At 35.3% G+C, this 20,501-nt stretch overlaps 5 protein-coding genes, 1 long non-coding RNA gene and 1 pseudogene across 6 annotated transcripts in view; 4 read left to right on the forward strand and 3 right to left on the reverse strand.

Moving 5' to 3' along the window:
- LOC109130967 lies at positions 1,085–1,636 on the forward strand. The gene has a single exon (XM_019241175.1). The coding sequence runs from the start codon at positions 1,267–1,269 to the stop codon at positions 1,471–1,473; it is 207 nt and encodes a 68-aa protein (XP_019096720.1). The 5' UTR covers positions 1,085–1,266; the 3' UTR covers positions 1,474–1,636.
- On the forward strand, positions 2,820–3,492 carry LOC104765383. The gene is made up of 2 exons (XR_763871.1): positions 2,820–2,944; positions 3,075–3,492. It is a non-coding gene; the product is annotated as an uncharacterized LOC104765383 (long non-coding RNA).
- Positions 6,683–8,296, forward strand: LOC104765384 (auxin-responsive protein IAA19). The gene is made up of 3 exons (XM_010489079.2): positions 6,683–7,091; positions 7,770–7,863; positions 7,960–8,296. The coding sequence occupies exons 1-3, from the start codon at positions 6,683–6,685 to the stop codon at positions 8,048–8,050; spliced, it is 594 nt and encodes a 197-aa protein (XP_010487381.1). The 3' UTR covers positions 8,051–8,296.
- LOC104765385 lies at positions 10,445–11,466 on the reverse strand (annotated as a pseudogene).
- LOC104765386 (trichohyalin-like) lies at positions 12,927–15,858 on the forward strand. Its single transcript, XM_010489080.2, has 7 exons — positions 12,927–13,198; positions 13,464–13,579; positions 13,674–13,792; positions 13,885–14,047; positions 14,126–14,334; positions 14,412–14,730; positions 14,807–15,858. The coding sequence occupies exons 1-7, from the start codon at positions 13,040–13,042 to the stop codon at positions 15,831–15,833; spliced, it is 2,112 nt and encodes a 703-aa protein (XP_010487382.1). The 5' UTR covers positions 12,927–13,039; the 3' UTR covers positions 15,834–15,858.
- LOC104765387 (root phototropism protein 3-like) lies at positions 15,917–17,644 on the reverse strand. The gene is made up of 2 exons (XM_010489081.2): positions 16,660–17,644; positions 15,917–16,584 (listed from the first exon to the last, which is right to left on the reverse strand). Exons 1-2 carry the CDS (start codon positions 17,431–17,433, stop codon positions 16,000–16,002), a joined length of 1,359 nt encoding a protein of 452 aa, XP_010487383.1. The 5' UTR covers positions 17,434–17,644; the 3' UTR covers positions 15,917–15,999.
- Positions 19,586–20,501, reverse strand: part of LOC104765388 (autophagy-related protein 8i) — a 1,132-nt gene continuing 216 nt past the window's right edge. Inside the window, exons 2-5 of the mRNA XM_010489082.2 lie at positions 20,419–20,474; positions 20,260–20,312; positions 19,930–20,048; positions 19,586–19,833 (exon numbers count right to left, since the gene is read on the reverse strand). Of these exons, the coding sequence (XP_010487384.1) occupies positions 19,745–19,833; positions 19,930–20,048; positions 20,260–20,312; positions 20,419–20,474 (317 nt within the window). The 3' untranslated portion in view covers positions 19,586–19,744. The remainder of the gene's footprint in view (positions 19,834–19,929; positions 20,049–20,259; positions 20,313–20,418; positions 20,475–20,501) is intronic.

A 20,501-nucleotide genomic window follows, 5' to 3' on the forward strand; every position in this document is an offset into this window, starting at 1 on the left:
AACCCGTCGTTGACTTGTAGTAACCCCCTACTCTCTCAACTTTGTTTATTTATCTAACATTCTTATTTGATTATTATTAGTACCTAACTCTTTCTAGTCTTAAAGTCAAACTTAGCCATTAGTCAAATATGCAAGTGACCATTTTGTTTTTGACTAATCGTTGATATAGAAACACATTTTTTTTTTACGCATATATTTTAGGGATGACGCATAGATAAAATTTTAACCATTCTCTCTTGAGTTCGTGGCCGTTTGGTTTCTACTATTCTAGTATGGAGTTCTATAGAAGTTCAATATAAAAAGACTTGAGCTCTTACAATTTTACAGCGTAGAGCAAAAGAAGGGGACATTTTTGGACATCTTTTTATGCTCTTAAGTAGTTTGTTTTTATATAAAGTACATGCATCATTCATGTTTCTAAGCTAATATAATGAGTGTTGTTTGCCATATGTATTATTCAGACTTTGAGTTTAGTGTAAGCTAGCCCAATAACATAGACCTGGCAAGTTTTAATAATGTTTTAGGCCCATATCTATTTTTCTGCTTTAAATGTTAAGAAAATGCATGGGAATGAAAAACTTTTTGACAATTAAAGGTGGGAGAATGGGATTTTTCGCATGACCCATATTTCCGATAAGGAACAATGATAAACTCAACCTCCAACTAATAATTCTACACGTATCAGGAACCCAGTACATGATTCATCAATGACCTATATCGCCTTCACGCAATAACATATATGCAACATAACTCTTGTAAAAAAAAACCAAAAAATAATTAACTAATTTGTTTAATATGCAAGAATCAAAAACTCGTTAGCTATGATTTAGAACGTCACAACAATACATTAAATACTGAAAGCGTAACAAACAGTATCATTTCTCCTTGAGAATATAGGAATTAAAATATAAATGGGAGACCCTATCGAAATTGGAAATGAACATAAACAAAAATGAAATGAAGAATTCAGTTAGAGGTTGGGGGTTGTACGTGTGTGTACGCACGTCAAAAACAAAACAAAAATCTTATAAATATATCACTATCTCTATAAATATTATGTCTCGAATCATATTCTTATTAACTACTAACATATTCTACGCCGAACACGTGTGCATCACGTAATCAATTATCTTGCGTATTTCTAACCCAAGTGTATCTTCAAGAAACACAACTTTTTAAGGACCAATATCGATCACAATCCTGCTTTACTATAAGGTTATTCTTTCAAGTGCGTTATTTCTTCTTCTTATTGAAGGATCAACGAGAATGGTGTGTTTCTGTTTCTTGGTGGACCAGAAGAAGAAGGTTAAAGGAAGCAAACCGGCGGCGGGAATGTGTTCCCGGTGCGGTCGTGGAGCAAGAGTAGCCGACATGAAGACTTCGACGAGGTTCTGTCTAATTCCTATTTACTGTCGATCCTGGAGAGCAATCGTATGCAGCTTTTGCGGCTCTGTTCTTAAATCCTACCGTTGAGATCTTATTTTTACATGTTTTGATACCTCTTTTCTAAATCCCCTTTTAGTTTTCTTATACTGTGTTTATGATTTTAAGAAACCCCTTTGTAAAGTTTCCAAAAAAAGGTGTTCTGATTTTGTTACTAGACTCTAATGTGAAAAACTTACGCAATAGCGTGATATATCTTCTAATTTTATCAATCACAAAAAAATTAGAACCGTGATTTATGTACAACCAACCATATTTGCAATTATGCAAAATTACTGATAAAGTGTATGACTTTGGAGCTCATTTGGTTTGAGCGCTCAACTCAATCTCATGGGTTTCAATTAAAAGCAAAGAAGAAGCAAAAAAAAAAGAAAATAGGCCATTAGGCATTAGCTACCATTTCATTTCATATATTTTAGATCCTTAAGAAAATGTGGAGACGAGATACCCAACACTCACTTTTTTTTTTCTTTTGCCATCACCCCGACACTCAAAAGGAATCGCGTGGTTGTAAATTTTGGTTCTTTTTTTGCTTTATCTTCCTCTATTTCCGGTCAAATCCGTTGAAGCTTGGTACTCCTCTAGTCGTTATCACGAATAATATGCATACCTATTACGCGAACCATATATTTTTTTTTGGAATACCATGCTACACAAAAATTTCTTACATTAAACAAGGAAATGTTGCATGAGGCAATCAAAATGGCACGAAAGTAAGGAAATCAGCATGAAAGTTTGTTAGCCGTGGCCCGTGGGATATAAGAGAGAGTGAAAACTGTGAAAAAAGCATAAAAGTGAGGGGAAATTTTGCTAGCTCCGCATAAAAGATTGGCCACTTATCAAGCTATTCGATTATTGCTTTGATGTCTATGTAATCAGTCTCGAAAGAGCAGCAATATAAATTACATTGAATACCAATCAATGATGCAGCAATTAAATTTAGATATCTGTTTTTTTTTTAATCTAGTTCCAAAAAAATATATAAAAGATTTCAAATCTTTTGGTCTCTTGGCTTCTGATTTCCACAACGTCTATTCAAATTATAATTTATCTTACTAACATGTTGAGATTTATACCACATCAGTCTTTGTGCATGCATATATTTTTTCAGCGTACATGTTAAACGCGCTATTGGTAGAAGAGTCCAATGGACAAAAAATTCTACATATTTTTTCAACGGGCATTAAGGGACGTTAAACGTCGGGACAAAGGTAAGTCTTCGTATTATGACAAAAATATAAATAGTAAGTCTTTGTATCGTGCGCCTTAAAGGCAAATGTAATGATGAAATTAGTTTTGACATGGTCAATAATCATCAACAATACTATTGTCACATATGAAGATGTCTGTATATAAATAAACTCATATATATCATTTCTCTTCATACATATCTTCAACTGAGTAATGGATACCAAACTCTTGTATTTTGTTCTGATGGCTGTGTTTCTATTGCTCAGTGTTTCCAAAATCTGGTGGGAAACTGCTCATGATAAACCGCCAGGTAAGTAACAAATATTAGTCACTAATTAAAATTTGCAAACATCGATCGAGTTAAACTATCATTCAACTATTTGTTATATTATGTATATAAGATCTTTTGATGTAAATTAAATTACTTTGTTTGCTTTTAGTTCTCACGACAAAAGAGTGGCTCGATATACTCTTCGAAACAAAAACTGCGTTTCTTCGCATCGGATTTCACGAAGATCAAGAGTATTTTAGATCTTATTTTGTGCTTTAGACTATATTACACCAAGTGTACACATGTATTATAGTTTTCTCAACGGCTAAATTATTTAATAAGAGAAAAAAACTATATGTAATCAAACACTATATCCGCAGAAACAGACCATATGTCGGCAGATTCGGGTTGGAAGCTACTGAATCTGAAAGCCCAACAAGATACATATATGGAACCAAACCCTAGTTTTATTTTGGCGTATATTAAAACAGAATTCTCCATCGGACGCCATTCACTTGTTTTATTCCCCCTGTTTAAATATGTTTTTGTAAGTAAGATACTAATATACATGAGAATATTCGAACATATCATATAGCGATACATAATTTTCCCCCTTAATATCCGACGACTATATATCCTTAATTATGATATATAAAAAAAAAAAAATCTGAGTTAAATAAACAATTTGCTCGAGTAATGCGTCCGTTAAACACTCGTGCTTTCCTTTTATAGCTTGTTGCCTATTTGTTGGACAATGTTTTATAAAATTTGTTAAAAGTTTTCGAGAAGAATCAAAAGTTGCTGCTATAAAACATATTAGTAATAGAAAAACTTAAACATTACATCATAACCTATAATATGTTCTACAGCTTACTACTAGTTACTAATATGTCTAAAATTTGACATTAATACTTATGAATCAGTATATTCCATAACATTAACCATTTCATCAGTATTTCTACATATCAGACTAAGGAGCCTTCTTTTTTGTTTTCTGTAATCATATATACTTGCTATTATTGCCTGAAATTATTCTGATATTCTCCTGATTCTGGCCTGTATTATATGTGCTTTATATATGAGATTTTAAATACTGACAATTAAAAAGAATAAAAATTTCGGTTCCATAATTTAGTTTATGCTGCTTATGGACGTGGGAACATGCTTGTAACTTAATTGTTATTTGGTCGTCCATTTAATAAAAAAGTATACTGACATTTTTTTTCCTTTGGAAGATACGTTGTGAATAATGTATAAGGGATTTAGAACATAATTATGATCCTTGAGATTTGTATTATTTTATTAACTAACCGAGAACATAAGCAAGAGAATCGTGGATAACGACCTAACGTATAAGAAACATAAGACATGTCACAATCGCTAAAAAAGTTTTCCGATCAAAACTCGAGTAGAAGCACATGAATTTTCTAGATATGAAGAAATAATAATAAAACAAATAGCCTTATTTTTGCTGTCAAGAAAAAGCCTTATTGTTTGTCGAGATAATATTATTTGACGACCTGCGAATAATTTTCAAGTTTCAATGACCTTTTCCAAATTGCAAATGGGTGGAGTTACCACTTACCAGAGTTCGAAATGCAAAAATAAAGCATCATAATCAAATCCTATTCAATTTTCTTTTTCCTTTTTTTGTTTTTTTAATAAAAAGGTTTATTCTTGTTTTTTTAGTTTCATTAGAAAAACAATATCATAAACATAATATCTTATGGGAGAAATCGATTTTAAATCAAATTAAAGTACTATATGCATGGAAATACATTGATTATCATGCCTAGAAACATTGTCAATGTGTAAAATTTCTAGTCAAAATAAGGTTATGGTATTCAATGTTGAGTCAAGACATTTTGTGGTAATAGAAACTAAAGTTAACCTTTGTTCCACGAACATACTAAAACATTCAAAAATAAAGTGTTTTGATTGTGTTAGTTTCCTCCTCCACGTCCAAGTAGGCTTGTGCTGATGCTCTTATAATGGCGTTGAGGAGCTATTTGATTGACAGCCGGAAAGGAGGAAAAACACTTCTCTGTCGCACTCTTCTTCATCGCTGGTTCAGCATGCTTTCGAGCTGGTCGGTAAACCACCTATTGGATGCATTGGTGTAAAATTTCACGAGCGTTGAATTGGTCTAATAATATTAAATTATGAGGATATCGAAAGGTAACATGATCATACACAACTAATTTTGATTTCTGAATTTTTGTTTTAAAATATGTAAAATGGAATTTAACAAAATGTGTAAAATGGAATTTAACAAAATATGATTTTTGATGTACAAATGTTGTTTGTTAGCCATTGGAAACATTACAAGCAAACGAGAAATATGGGAATATCGAGCTCATCTCTCTCTTTATGTGGTTGTATTTCATATAATATCACATGACCCAACTAGTTTCTGTCAATCCATCGATCAAAGTTTGTAGACAAGACTGAACCCACACACACTCACACACATACACACGGTCCATCTTTTTTTCTATTCTTGTGTCCCCACGTCTCTAAACCCCATCATTACTGGTATGCTGATCTGTCTGAGTTTGAACCCATTCGAAACTAGTTTACTTCGCTTGAAGTCGTTGATTCGAGATTAACTTTGGAGATGGGTATATTACATGAAGAACTCTAACATAATATACATCGGTTATCGTCTTAGCTTGTTTGTCGAAGCTAATCAGACTGACACTGACTAAAATATTTTGGGAGTTTGGTTTACATGGTGGCTGCAAATAAGTTTTAAATCTGCAAATATAAACCAAATTGACATGATCAGTAGTAGCAAATTAAATAAAACAAAAGCGAGCTAAGTCGAAGATCAAACCAAAACTGAAATTAAAGCTAATTATCTTTACTTCAAATTATGGATATATAAATTTGATTAAAACTCAAACTTGAACAACACAAAAAAACATACCAAACCAATCGTTACAAGATACATTTTTACTCTGTTAACTACTTTTTTCCATTCCCAAACTAAACTCCGTACTACAATTGGTTCCGATCCAGACAAAGTTAGTATGTGCATGTGATGTATACTCTTTATGTGAGATTAACGCGAATCAAATGATGGTAGTTACTGATTAAAGAAACTGATTCAAAGAGAGATAACGAACATATCCCAAAATGGTAGGATTTGATTTAATATTCCCCATGCTCTTATTAGAAATGCGAACAAATATTAGACTAAAGTTTTATATTTATTTATTTCCATCATAATATTACTAAATGACATGAACTTATTAGAGAAAAAGGTAGACTATAGTTGTGATTTACTAGTTAGAACAAGAATCTTTACAAAAGAAAAACACATGGTATGTTAGAAGAAAGAGATTCGGATTCCAATGATCCAACGGTCATAGAAAAAATCACAAGAAAATTTCACAACCGTAGGATCTGTTCCCTTAACCACCTTGTAATGCCGGTCTTTATTAACTTTGAGAAAATATAAAAACAGCACCAAACTTATGTCTCTCATGTGACCGACCAGCGCATCCTCAGTTGACCTGTCTTTGCCCCCACTTTGTCTCCCCACACAAACTGAATAAAATGAACAAAGAAGACTTTGGATATCAAATGACTCCACGTGTCGATCTCTCATTCGCTTACCTCGGTTGTATCGTGTGGACCAACGAAGCAACATATAAAAAGCACGACGCGGTGCCATTACTACAACAAAGAGAAGTGTAGGAGAAGAAAGTTCTCATTTCATAAATTGTATCAAATTGTAAAAAAAAAAAACAAAGAAAGAAAGAAGTTCAAGAAATGGAGAAAGAAGGACTCGGGCTTGAGATAACGGAGCTGAGATTGGGTCTTCCGGGGAGAGATGTGGCGGAGAAGATGATGAAGAAGAGAGCATTCACTGAGATGATCATGACGTCTTCGGGTAGTAGCAGTGATCAATGCGAAAGCGGTGTCGTTTCATTTGGTGGTGACGTGGAGAAAGTTAATGATTCTCCGGCGGCGAAAAGTCAGGTGGTGGGGTGGCCGCCGGTTTGCTCTTACCGTAGGAAAAACAGCTGCAAGGATGCTTCGACGACGAAAGTGGGGATAGGGTATGTGAAAGTGAGCATGGATGGTGTGCCTTACTTGAGGAAGATGGATCTTGGTTCGAGCCAAGGTTATGATGATCTAGCCTTTGCTCTTGATAAGCTCTTCGGTATCCGTGGCATCGGTTAGTAACAATTGCTTCTCTCTTCCCGCAAAAGTAGAGTGGTAATTAGATCATGTGAAAAAAGAAAAAAACTAATTATACATACGAGAGACGTCCGATTAAGAACTTGAGTGTTTTAGACGTAATGTTAGAACAAAGTAAGAAGAAATTCACATGTGGAAATGAAACTGCTAGTATCTCTTAGTTAATTATAAGTATTTTAGTACTGTTCTCTTCTATTTGTTTCGTCGACAACCGACAACTTAATTTATGATACAATGACAATACTAGTACAAATCAATAAGTTATATAATTTTGGGTTATGAGTTTAGTATTGTACTTGTCGTAGTGATGCTATAGACTTTAAAGAGTGTTATAAGAAGGACGAATAGGTTGATCGATATCTTTATTAGTCATCAGGGGAATTTTCATTTAGGTGATTTCAGATTAGTCCTAAAATTTTCGGATGCATGGTTTGACTGGTAATTTAACTCCAAAACTGTTTGGAAAGATATCAAAAGTTCTGTTTATAGAAAAGTTAGACGTTCGTTTCAATCAATTCATAAATTTTTTTTTATTAGAAAAAAATAGTCTTAAAATCAGAGATTTTACACTACTTGTGTTGCTGTTAATTAGACTTTTCTACATATCTCAATATAATCAACACAAATAAATATTAACATACATATATATGTGCAGGTGTGGCCTTGAAAGATGGTGATAACTGCGAATACGTTACCATATACGAAGACAAAGATGGAGACTGGATGCTTGCTGGAGATGTACCTTGGGGGTATGTTCAGATTCTTTGACTTGTATTATAATCCATTACAAGGTATTGTATCACAAACAACATTAATGAGAGTTTTGATTTTTTTTTGGTTTGCAGAATGTTCATAGAGTCATGCAAGAGGTTGAGGATAATGAAAAGATCGGATGCTACCGGGTTTGGGCTGCAGCCTAGAGGAGTAGACGAGTGATGATGATTTGAAACAAGAGTCAAGGAGCTGGTTAATTAATTTAACCTTAAACTTAATTAATCATCAAGATCCTTTAGAACATTTTTCCTATTCATGTTATATAAAATATATGTTATAGTATATTATTCTGCGAAATTTCAAGTTATGATTTGCATAATGTATCTTCAGAAAGACAGCTATATATATATATATATGTATACACTACTTGTTTCTTGAGTGTTGAGTTAAGACATTAATTTGTTTCAACTTTCTTGTTAATTAAGGGATCGATATATATTTGTAGGAAACATATGTAATACGTATCCATATTATTTACTTTTATAAAATATTTGAATCTTTTATTCTTTATCAAATACATATAACTCTTTTTTTCTTTTTCACAATCATAATTCCACATTTAAAATGAAGATTGCTTTTTTTTTTTAATAATGTTTTAAGCTTATTCTTCTTATTTTTCAATGAATCTTTAAATATTGTAGATATGTCCACTCTCTTGCTTTTGATATCATTAATATCAATTATAGAAAACACCGACATGTTCGGTGTGTCGAACTAGTTTTTGTCTTTCCATATTGTCTTTCTGTACAACAAAATAGTCGGGATTTATCAAATGTTAAGATATGTGATTATGAAAAGAACCCATATGATTTGTTACAACTGTGACCTACCCATGTGCAGTGTAAGCCATAAACAGCAAAGATTCACCCCATCCCTCTCTCGCTCTTACTTTTTCTTGGCCCAAATTAACGATGCCATCATCGATGATTCGATTCATCGTTATCACTTATCTACCACACTAAATGCGTCCATTCCTGATTACGTACTGTATATATACTTTATACGCTTGGATCCGTACGTTGTGGTGCAAGGCTTTTCATCAGTGTTCAAAGGTTTTAGTCTTTTAGAGCCAGGCAAGTTTAATCTACCCCTGGCTATTAATCCAGCCGCGTGTTGATCTTTCTTTCCGATTATGACCATGCACACGGTGAAGCGGAGGGAATACCCATCATTCAATAGTACCTACAAAACCATATTTGATCATATAGCTGAAACCTGAGACTCAAGGAAGAAGCTTGACTTTACAGGAAAGTATTAATAGATAAGTTAACATCCATCGACACTCTTCACTAATTCAAATAACATGTAGCTTAGATTAAGCCCAATATAAGAATTATACCCATTAATTAGACCAATGATGACAAAACAAGCCCAATTAAGATCATTAATTATTACCAAAAAAGGTCTGTATTAAGTCACATTGTATTTCTCTTTCAATGATTCCTATATTTTAATACCCTTAAACTTACACCTGTAGTGAATACACTAAAACAGTAATTACTACTACTTTTAATTCATGTCATTAAGATTCGACATGAACCGTAGTAGGTTATATCGATCACTAGAAAGATCAATGGTGAAAATTCTGCTGCTGATTAATCACTGAAAAAGTTAATTAATTTATGGAGTTTCTGCAAATTAGGTTTTATATCACAAGCTCAATTGAGTCAACAAGGCTGGGGAAAGTAAAGGTAGCAACAAACTAACTCGATCGAGAGCAAATCAACAAGTGCACAGAGTAATCAAATGATACATAGTTTAATTTATCCACAAAGCATTACAAAGATTCAAGGGCACAGTAAGTCTTGAGATTAAATAGATTTATACTTTCTACGTTTGGATTCGTACGTTTTAGTGCAAGGCTTTTCATCAGTGTTCAAAGGTTTTAGTCTTTTAGAGCCAGACAAGGTTAATCTACCTCTGTCTATTAATCCAGCCGCGTGTTGATCTTTCTTTCCGATTATGACCACATGGTGAAGCGAAGGAAATCCCCATCATTCAATAGTACCTACAAAACCATATTTGATCATATAGCTGAAACTTGAGACTCAAGGAAGAAGCTTGACTTTACAGGAAAGTATTAATTCGTTATAATTGTATTTTATTTCTCAACCATAGATAATAGATAAGTTAACATCCATGCATAATCGACCCTCTTCACTAATTCAAATAACATGTAGCTTAGATTAAGCCCAATATAAGAATTATACCCATTAATTAGACCAATTATGACAAAACAAGCCCAATTAAAATCACTAATTGTTACAAAAAAAGTCTGTATTAACTATTAAGTCACATTGTCTTTCTCTTTCCATGATTCCTATATTTTAATAACCTTAAACTTACTCCTGTAATGAATCACTAAAACTGTAATTACTACTACTTTTAATTCACATTATTAAGATTCGAAATGAACCGTAGGTTATATCGATCACTAGAAAGATCAATGGTGAAAATTCTGCTGCTGACTAATCACTGAAAAAAGTTAATTAATTTATGGAGTTTCTGCAAATTAGGTTTTATATCACAAGCTCAATTGAGTCAACAAGGCTGGGGAAAGTCAAGGTAGCAACAAACCAACTCGATCGAGAGCAAATCAACAAGTGCACAGTAATCAAATGATACATAGTTTAATCTATCCGCAAGGCATTACAAAGATTCAAGGGCACAGTAAGTCTTGAGATTAAATAGATTTATCCCTTTGGTATTCGTGTAGGTGAATTTCAAGTAATCCTCATAATCAAAAGGCTTATAAAGACGAGGATGTTCATCATCTACTATCTCCTCAGGAGCATTTATGATATAAGTCCTTCTTTAGGACGCAAGAACAATCCAGCCACGTGCCGATCTTCAGTTCCTGTTATAACCACACGGTGAATCGGAGGAAACACCCCACCGTTCAACAGCACCTGCAAAACGCATCTTTTATGTATAAGCCGGTTATCACATAACTAAAGATTGTAAAGGCTGAAATTCTTGAGACTCAAGAAAAAGCTTGATTTTTACATGAAGAGAGGCTCCGGCTATAACGAGGTAAGAACTAAGAAGAGTCTTGAGATGGCTTAGCTTTGATCCACTCTTCACCGTATTTGGTTTTGATCTCCAAGCCATCTACTACATCGTTCTGGCAAAGTATGGTGAGGAAATGTCTATCAATATGAGGGTCAAGTCCTAGCTCCTCTTCTGTATTACCATTGTGAATTCCTCTGTATTTAAATAAATGAAAGCGGTTGTTCGATGAATTAAGATGCTCCTCCACGTATTTCTCGAGCCCAAAACTCTCCATAATCATTGTCCTCACCATCACATCTAATTTTGATAGCTTTGCCGCAAAAGACTGAACATTCTTGCTGAAATATATATCCCAAAACTTCCTATCTCATAATCAATACTTCTGTCGATTTTTAGTATAAAAAAGCTAATACCATATAATACAAATGGATAAATCATATGAATAAATGTTAAATTGTGATACAAGTTTTTTTTGACATCAACCTGAAGGTGATGTTGCCATGAGGCCAAAGCTTGTGAGTCAAGTCATCGACAACATGAGGATTATCTACACCATCAAAGCCCATGCCTTCAAATAAAGGCATAGTCGGAATCTGACCGGCGTATCCGTAGTTACGTTTCTCTGACTTTGCACTCAGTTTGGTCTCCAAAGGTAAATGAAAGACTTCCTCCGAGGCCTCGAACAGTGCCTTCCTTAGCTCTTTTGAAGCTCCATCGAAGAAGGCATCGAAACATCCGTATTCTTCTAGGGAGTTTCAGACCTGAGATCTCACTGAGTCCCACTCGGGAGTTTCCGGTTTGAGGTTTGGAACCGAGAAGTCGATGAACGGGAGAGAAAGGGGAAGAAATTGGGTTCTTGAACTTATCGTCATTATTTTTCTTTGAGGATCGGATTAAGAATCAATTAGCTTGTGTTTGTGTTCAGTGAAGAATTTGAAGACTCGCTTTTGTTATTATAAAGAAAGAGAGAGAGTCGAAGTAACTAAAACAGTGGCCAGTGGGGTACAATCCAATTGTTTCACATGCATGAACCACGTCTTTTGCTAATATGTTGTACAACTTAAGAGTGGATTAGGTAGATGGATTAGGTGAAATAATAAAATAGTGCATGTGACATATATACAAACTAGTGTGAATCATCTCACGTTTTAGGAAGATAGATATAATTGGTATCTATATTTCCAAAATACTTCAACCGTTTCAAAATATAGGATGTTTTAACTAAAACACGCAGATAAAGAAGTCTTTACTTTTAACAAGTTCAGCCAATCAGAAACAATACTGCATAATATAAAATATTAAACTAATATAAAAGTTGCATAGAAACTTGAAAACATCATATATTATGAAACAAAAAACTTTTCTAAAACATCTTACATTTTGAAATGGATGGAGTATAACATTTCTCATAATAATAATAAAAAAAAAAAATCAAGACTGTTCGTAGCTCCAAAGTGGGAAAATTCTAAATTGCTATTGAAATTTTAGAATCATGCATCAGTTTCATTGATATATTAAATATTTTGTCGTTACACTTGACTTGTGTGTGTATGGAGTGAGTCAACTCGTCAAGTAATCAATTCACTAAAGTAAACAATGTAATCACACAAACTTAACCGGCTAATTAGTTGGTTAAAGCCCCAAAAAAGAAAAATTGTAATCATTATTCCTTTTTGATTCAGATTTTTAAAAATTCAAAAAGATCCGAGGTAAGAACATACAAAGTATTAAAGTTTTTAGTCACAAGAATTGTCAAGAAAGGATCATCAACGTCATCATAAAGAGAGACCCAACCAAACCAAACCAAACCAAATTAATTAAAAAAACAAAGAAGAAGAGGTGGAGCGTGGGTCCGACGTGGCATATATAGCCGTTACAGTCCCACACGGCCGTTTCTATGCCTACGTGGCACTCCTTTTTAATATTAAAATAATAAATAAATTAAAAAAAAAAGGACTGTATTGGTCATCGTTAAACTCTGAAAAATCCGACCGTTGTTTGAGTTTATTTTTGTTTATCTTCTACTTCTTCTTGCCTGAACTAAAACAGAACTCTCAAAAGGTTTTTGCTTTCTCTTTTTAGTCAAACACACAAAAAAATCTTAGAGAGAGAGAGAGATAGTTTGATCTGGCGGTGAAGATGTTGGAAGAATATGGTATAACGGAGGAAGATCTGGTGATCGAGGAAGCTCAGGGCTACCCGAGAGCTTACGCTAAGATCTGTCGCGATTTTGACGTTTTCCCGTATAGAAATGGTCCTCCTTTTACTTTCACTCCCTACCTTCTTCAGCAGAACGAGGTAATTTTTTTTTGACCCAAATCACGTATTAGCCAGATCGAGATTGCTAACTTTGGGGATAATTGAAACCATAAAGTTAGGATTTTTATAAATAATTTGAACCTAGGGTTTCTCAATTCTCAGACCAAGATTGCTAAATTCGGGATAATTGAACCATAAAGTTAGGGGTTTTAGAATAATTGGAATCTCGGGTTGCTCAATTCTGTATTTTTTATTCTTCAAGTACAAAAACCTTATATGTGGAATTGGTTTGTTTGTCGTGAAGAGTATGAGATGCAGAGAAGTAGATGAGATGTTTCCAGTACTTGACCCGAAAGCGAGACCAACGGCAAAACCTAAGATCTTCCTGAGTCTCCTTTGGAAACAACTTAATCATCTAGGGTATGTATTAGCTTATTCTCATCACACTTTTTAACAACAGCACTTGTAGTAGTCAATTTTCACAGATTCTTATGATGTTGTGTTTTGTTTGCAGAAATGCTGGGTTTGATCCAGCTGTTATTCGGATTGATCCATATGGGAATGTTCTTTACTTCCACGCTGATTCAGCTTCTCCTCTTGCTTGGGGTTTTGATCATTGGTTCCCTTGCTCAAGTACTTACTTATACAGAGACGACATCTCCCTTGTTTTTTTTTTGTTTTTTGAGTTTCTTTGTTGCCTGATTGATTAAATTGTATTTTTGTAGGAGGAGGTTTAACAGTACCAAGCAACTTAAGGGTAGTTCAATGGCAGGCACGCAAGAACAAGAAGGACAAACTTGAGTTCCTTGTACCATGGTGGGATCTTCAAGTGGGGATTTCTGTTAATCAGTTCTTGTCCATTTTTGCTGCTTCTAGTTCTGATTTCAGGTAATAAAATAACAACCAAATTACCACAATCTATCTCTTTGATGGACAAACATCTTAATCAAATGCAAATGTAATTAGGAGGAGAGCATTCTCATTCTTGTTCCAAGAAGGCGAATGTGAGGAACTCAACGGTTCACAAACGGTTGATTCACACCATTTCCCGCAACATTTTGTTGAATCAAAGGAGAAGTTTGGGCTTGCCTCAGCTGCAGTTGTTGTTTCTAGAAGAGATCCTTATGACCCTTCATTAGTCTTGAGATCGCTTGATTACAATCGTCAAACAACTGGTTAGTAACTAACTACTACTCAGGCTTTTCGTTTATTTATCTACTGATGTATTGAATCAACTATATATATGTTGCAGCAAGGAAGATGAGATTTAGTGCAACCAAAGAGAATGAGACCCCAGACTTGAAGAAAAATCCGTATCAAGCCATTGCTGCTGCGAGAGACTCACTGAGACACCGAGAGGAATCACAGAATATGAGTGCCGAGATGAAAAAGTTAGATGATGAAGCAAATGATTTGACAATAAAGAACAATGAAGAGCGGCTTACCATTCAGGAGCTAGAGAACGAGCTGGTCAAGCGAAGAAGAAGAGCTGAAAAGTGCAGGAGATTGGCAGAAGCTCAATGCTCGTACAGGAATACACTTGAGAAGATGATCCGTGATGCTATGCACCAGTAAGATATTTTCTCTATACAACAGTAAATATAACTTTATAAGGTTGTTTAATGTGGCTTGTTGGTTTGTTTGTAGGAGTGTTGTGTATAAAGAACAAGTGAGACTAAACCAGGCAGCGAGTAGTGCCCTTATGGCAAGGCTAGAGGCTCAAAAGGCTATTTGTGATGGTTCAGAGAAAGAACTTCACAAGAAGTATAAAGAAAGAGAGGAGCTGGAGAATCAAGCGAGGCCTGAATTGGAGAAAGCAAGGAAAAGATCTAGACTTTTGTTGAAAGATGAAGATGATGACCTGTTGCTGGACGATAGAGACAGGAAGCTTTCTTTGTATCTTCCAGGAACAAGTGAAGAAGTTTCGTCACACAAGGAGTTAAGGGTATACTTTGAGGAAGAGCATAAAGCAGCAGCTTCTGAGGCTGAAACTCAGAAGCATGGGGAAATAGAGGAGGTGGAAGAGGAACAGAAGAATCCAGAGGTATCTGTGAAGTCTCTTGTCGCTTTAGAAGATAATGAACCAGTTGAAGAAAAGCTGGATGTAGAAGAAAGGAAGAGAGGCAGCAGAAGCTTCAGAGCATTCCATGTTTTCAAGGCACCAGAGATTGAGGAAGATGAGGAAAGCAGGATTGAGCGAGGGAAAGGAAATGTTGAGAACTGGCTTCATATTTTACTGGAGAACAACAGCAAAAACGATCCATGTGGTGATCTTCAAACCGAAGGAAGCAACAAGAAGATTGATGAAATGATAGAGAAACTGGACCAAAAGTTCCCTATGCTTGAAAAGGTTGATGAAGAAGAAGTGGACTTGAAGTTGCAGGCTGAGAAGACGACAAAAACTGAAAGTTCTCGTAGAAGCAGAATGAGTTTTGATTTGAAGAACACACCAGAGAAGAGTGGCAGAGACAAAGTGGTGAAGAGATCAGAGAGCGCTAGAGCTTTCAGAAGGATTCCATCATCTCCATCGCTCCTCTTCGGAATGAAAAAGGGAATTGACTGCATCAGGAAGAAGCCAGTGGTTTCAGGGAACGATGATGAGAGCGAATATCTTGTCAAGAACAACTTCATCAAGTCATCTCTCCAAACAATCAAACGAGCTGTCAAATTCTAAAGAGTGCTTTCATCGATACACTCCCACTCTACATATATGCATTTGTTTAGTATTGTGATCAAGTTGGTTTATTCATTGTTGTGTATATATAAAAAAGACTTCCCCATTGTTGCTCCTCCATGTGTAATAACAGCTTCTTGTTGTATTGTTTTCATTAATGCAAGATTTAAGACATAGATTTTCTCCACCTTGAAGGTGTTGTTCTTCCTTTGACAAGCCTTGTCTTCATATTCCCAGGAGTCCGAGGCTCAAATCCTTCATTATCACCTGATTCTTCCTCACCCTTTTCAACACTAACACTTCCTCTAATTGACGGCACTAACCCGAGCCTCTTCCACCTGAAAAACCCTTTACTCCCACTACTACTCTTCTTCTCCATAAGCCTCTCCAGCTGCAAATGCATTGAACTGCACTCGCTCTGCAGCCTCGCAACGTCCTCTCTCAGCCTTCTTATCTCTGTTTGTTGAACATTTATCTCACGTTTAGACAAGCACCGTGCTGCAGCACCTCCTTCGAAGTAATGTGAACCAGAAGGGTTTGTTGGACTCCTCGTTGTGCTACTTATTGAGCTACCATTCCAGTCAATGTGACGACTTAGCTTTGTCTGTTCAGTGAACAAGACTCTGATGATTGCTCTCACCGGTAAACGATCATTCTGAGCTGCGTGGAGAGCTGCTTCCGGTGATAGCTTTCTGCTATCAATAAGTCTACAAAGTTCTTTCCTTTCTTGCTTCAACACCTGAGGATGTGCCTGCAATTGAATTCAAATCTTGAATTGAGTCTTACTTTTCAGTTGAGTTGAATCTGAAGTTTAAACCTTTATGACCTTGAGATATGTATCAATGGCGCGGTACAAGCCATCCTCTGTGGTACGAGCATGGCTAGGAAGAGCTTCGATTAAGGAGATAAACTCCGGTAGAGTCAAACCACTGTCAACGGCGGCTTCAGCGAGGTAAGAGTCAACAAGCTTGGCCACTTTAACAAGAGCAGCACCAGTTTTAACACCTTCACTATCCAATCCTGTGAATCTTTTGACAAGACGCGTCACAAGGTCAACGTCAAGCAACGTGCCTGACGTGTAGCTGAAGGAAGGTATCATAAGCTCCTTAAGCGAAGCTTGGTCGAGCTGCCAAGATACTCTGGTTTCAATCTCATTCAAGTAATTCGGATTAGCTCCGACCATTTTCGCCGTCCTTAGGAGACGGAGGAGGAAATTGCAAGGAACAGAGTCTTTCTCCGGCGGGAGGATTCCGATTAGGGTTTCCACGAAGAAACGTTTCTTCATCACAGACGCCGTGACGCTCTCTGGTTGTTGTGTGTCAAAAGGGTGGTTTTTGGATTCGACGGAGGTGGAGATAATGGCGGAGACATTGCCGGAGAGGTCAGGGAGCCACTTGGAAGCGTAGTGAGCGATGATGGAACCAATGAGGTCTGGTCTGATTCCTTTGGATTTGATTCCGGCAATGGTTTTGACGAAGTAGTTCATGTCTTGGATACATGAGTCGTCGAAGTAAGAGTAGTAGTCCATATTATCTCCGGTGAAGGTTTCTTGGTGATTGCCGTAGATGGTGACAAGTTCCTGCGGAGAAGTTTTCTTCATTTTGTGAGCTCGACGATGTGTAGTTGTAGTAGAAGATAACTATAGAAAGCAAAGTTATGGTTATCTTAGGTTTGCTTATGGTTTTTGCTCGAAACGCTCATCAGAGAGAACATAATCATGATTCCACAAATTCCAAAAAGTTTTCTTGTTTTTATCAAACAGTTTTGCAATTTTAAGAAAAAAAAATGGAAATTAATTTTTCATTTTCTAATAGTAAGAAACATATTAAATAAGATTTCATTTTCGTGAAGATTTGTGAATACACATTGTAGCTGCCTAATATATTGTGAGTTTGTGACCGACAATCATTTAGATAAAAAAAAAAGGATTTTAGTTTTTTTTATTACAGCAAAATTATGTAGTTCATAGAATTGACTACATAGGAAATTTATTCCAATTTCGGATTTAGTTTTATATATATATATATATATATATATAGATAGGTCTTTCGATTTTTCGATGCAAAATCCGTTGATCTCATAATGAACTCGTTGATCGAACTACTAGAGTCATATGGAATATACAAATATGTATGCATATGTTTAGAGAGTTTAATGTCAATTAATTAAAATTCAAACTTTCTGTACCATATATTTTACGTTATACTACTAGTTGTAGCTGTATATGTAGTAATAGATAGATTTATGTGGATCTTAAATTCTTAATATATGCTACACGCGGTTTTATTGAGAGATGAAACGCATGATCCTAATGTTAAAGAGGATTGAGAGGCTGTGGAGGAAGAAGATAGCGATAAGAGTAGGATGAAGACAAATCATCTTGAGTTGCCTCATACACTAAAAACAACTTAATAGAGATAATTCACCTTATATATGACAAAGGGAATGAAATTAATGCATAGTCGTGTCCTTGTCTTACTCTGAGATGCTAAATGGTATTTGTTTTCTTGTGCTATCATTTAATTGCTAGATCCAATACAATACAATAAACGATTTTTACAGTATAATTAAGTTTTTTTTCTCTTCGACAGTGAACTTCAACATTATCGTTGGTTTTTGGTCTAAACAAGAATTGCCAAACTGCAACTGTTTTGTATATATGGAAACATTTTAACAACTTAATAACACACGAACTCACAAAGGTACATTCATGAGTATGATTTTGACTGTAAAAAAAAAACCCAACTAGATATATGCTTCTATGTATATAGCTAAAAGAAAGCGTACTTTGGAAAAGACAAATGAATCGTAGTCTCTCTGTTTCCTTCTTTTGTAATATCCTTCTCTCCATGTGGTTTTGTAGATGAAACGACAACGAATGGTCCCGTTTTAGAATAATCGTGACCATGCCGCTTGTCTTATCACAACCATACGTACATGCCAAAAATAAGATTCTCTCTAGCCTTTCTTTTTGGTCCCATTGCACATTCATACACACATCACATCACGAGTGTGATGTCATACCAACCGGTTAGCTAACTAGAGACCTACACACAGTTATGGGCTTGGCTGTTCTTTGGGTTTTGATTTACCTTTTACACAAACTGATGAGAAGCTTAATTGATTACACTTGTGTTCATATGTAATACGAAGTCGTAAAAATGTGGATTTCCTGCTGACACAGAGTGTTGATGGTAAATAAAAGGGGAAATGGCTGCATACAATAGAGCCTTCCTGGGCAATTGTGTACAATAGCATGAAATCCATTGCCCATGAAATCAATAGCCCTAGATAAAGTAGATAGATCAACTCGAGTTTTCAAGATGTCTGCATTGCTTCCTTTGTATCCCTTAAGATTGTGTAGTTTAAAAGGACAAAAAAAGAGCATCAATCTATTAGAATGATCTTCTTCATAGTCATTGGATTCACAAGACATAGGCTGGTCATCAGTTGATGGTGCAGAGACCTCTGTCTTTTAGAGACAGACTGGTTGACCATGGTTTCGTAAACTTCAGGCACCCATGTTGAAACATTGAAAATCTATCCTTGGTTTTGGAATTTGTCACCAAAATTCTCTGCCTTTTGCCATTTGAAAGGTGCAAAGCAACGCTGGATTCAAAAAGTTTTCTCTATCTTGTTCCTATTTTAGTTCATATTTTTTTCATAAAGCATCTCTTAGTATTTCACCTTTCAATGCCAAAATAGAAATTCTTATGTTTGTACCTGATGAACAAATAACGACAAAGAGCAAATTTTGGGGAAACACAAGCTGGAATTGAGATTGTACTAGAAACATTTACACAGATGAACAAAGTATAACAAATAGTCATATAAGCTTACAAGTGTATGTGTCTTTTTGATGAAGTAAACAGCTTATGTTGAAGTATTTGTACACACTAACATGGTTTGGTTCAACCGAATGTTTTCTCACTGCTATAGCACATGTAAACAAACCCATCTTCGTCTTTGTAAGATTCATAGACCGAGTCCATAAGAGCAGCTACATCGAAAGAAAAACAGAAAACATTAAAACAATTATACCTAGAAAGCCTAGAGAAGCAAAAACCCCAGTAGCAGAAGAAGAAGAAACACTCACCTGTTTGAGGCAGAGTGTTGTTCACGAACACGAACAAGGCTTTACCAGGAGACAAATGCAATCTAGCACCCAATATGTATATGAATTGCCCTACTGACATATCTCTTGGAACCAGAAACCTTAAAACATTGAAAGACACACACACTTGTGATCATCAAGTCCCAAAAAAACATTACTTCATACAAAAGTGATCACTTTGAAATTAATTTTGAACATAAGTAAGCAATACTAGTACAGAGATACTAAGACCAGGTTCAAATAGGTTCATAAAACAATTCATCAGCATCAGGATGATCATAAAAAACATAACTTAGGATGAAAGGTTATTACTTCTTTTTCTCGATTTCAGGCAGATCTGTTTTGCAATACTTCTCAGCAATCACCTGCAAAATTGAGTTCCGACAAAAAAAAAAAAAAAAACATCTCTGAATAGATCAGAAGAAACAGTTGGAAAAAAGGAAATAAGATTTGAGGTGAATTAAGACTTACTGGAATCCGAGTAGGATACTTAGCGATAATCTCATGCGACTCAGCGAGCCTCTCATCTGCAAAAAAAAAAAAAAAAAAAAAAA

This window comes from Camelina sativa, chromosome 19 (genome assembly GCF_000633955.1).
Source record: "Camelina sativa cultivar DH55 chromosome 19, Cs, whole genome shotgun sequence".
Classification (NCBI taxonomy): Eukaryota; Viridiplantae; Streptophyta; class Magnoliopsida; order Brassicales; family Brassicaceae; genus Camelina; species Camelina sativa.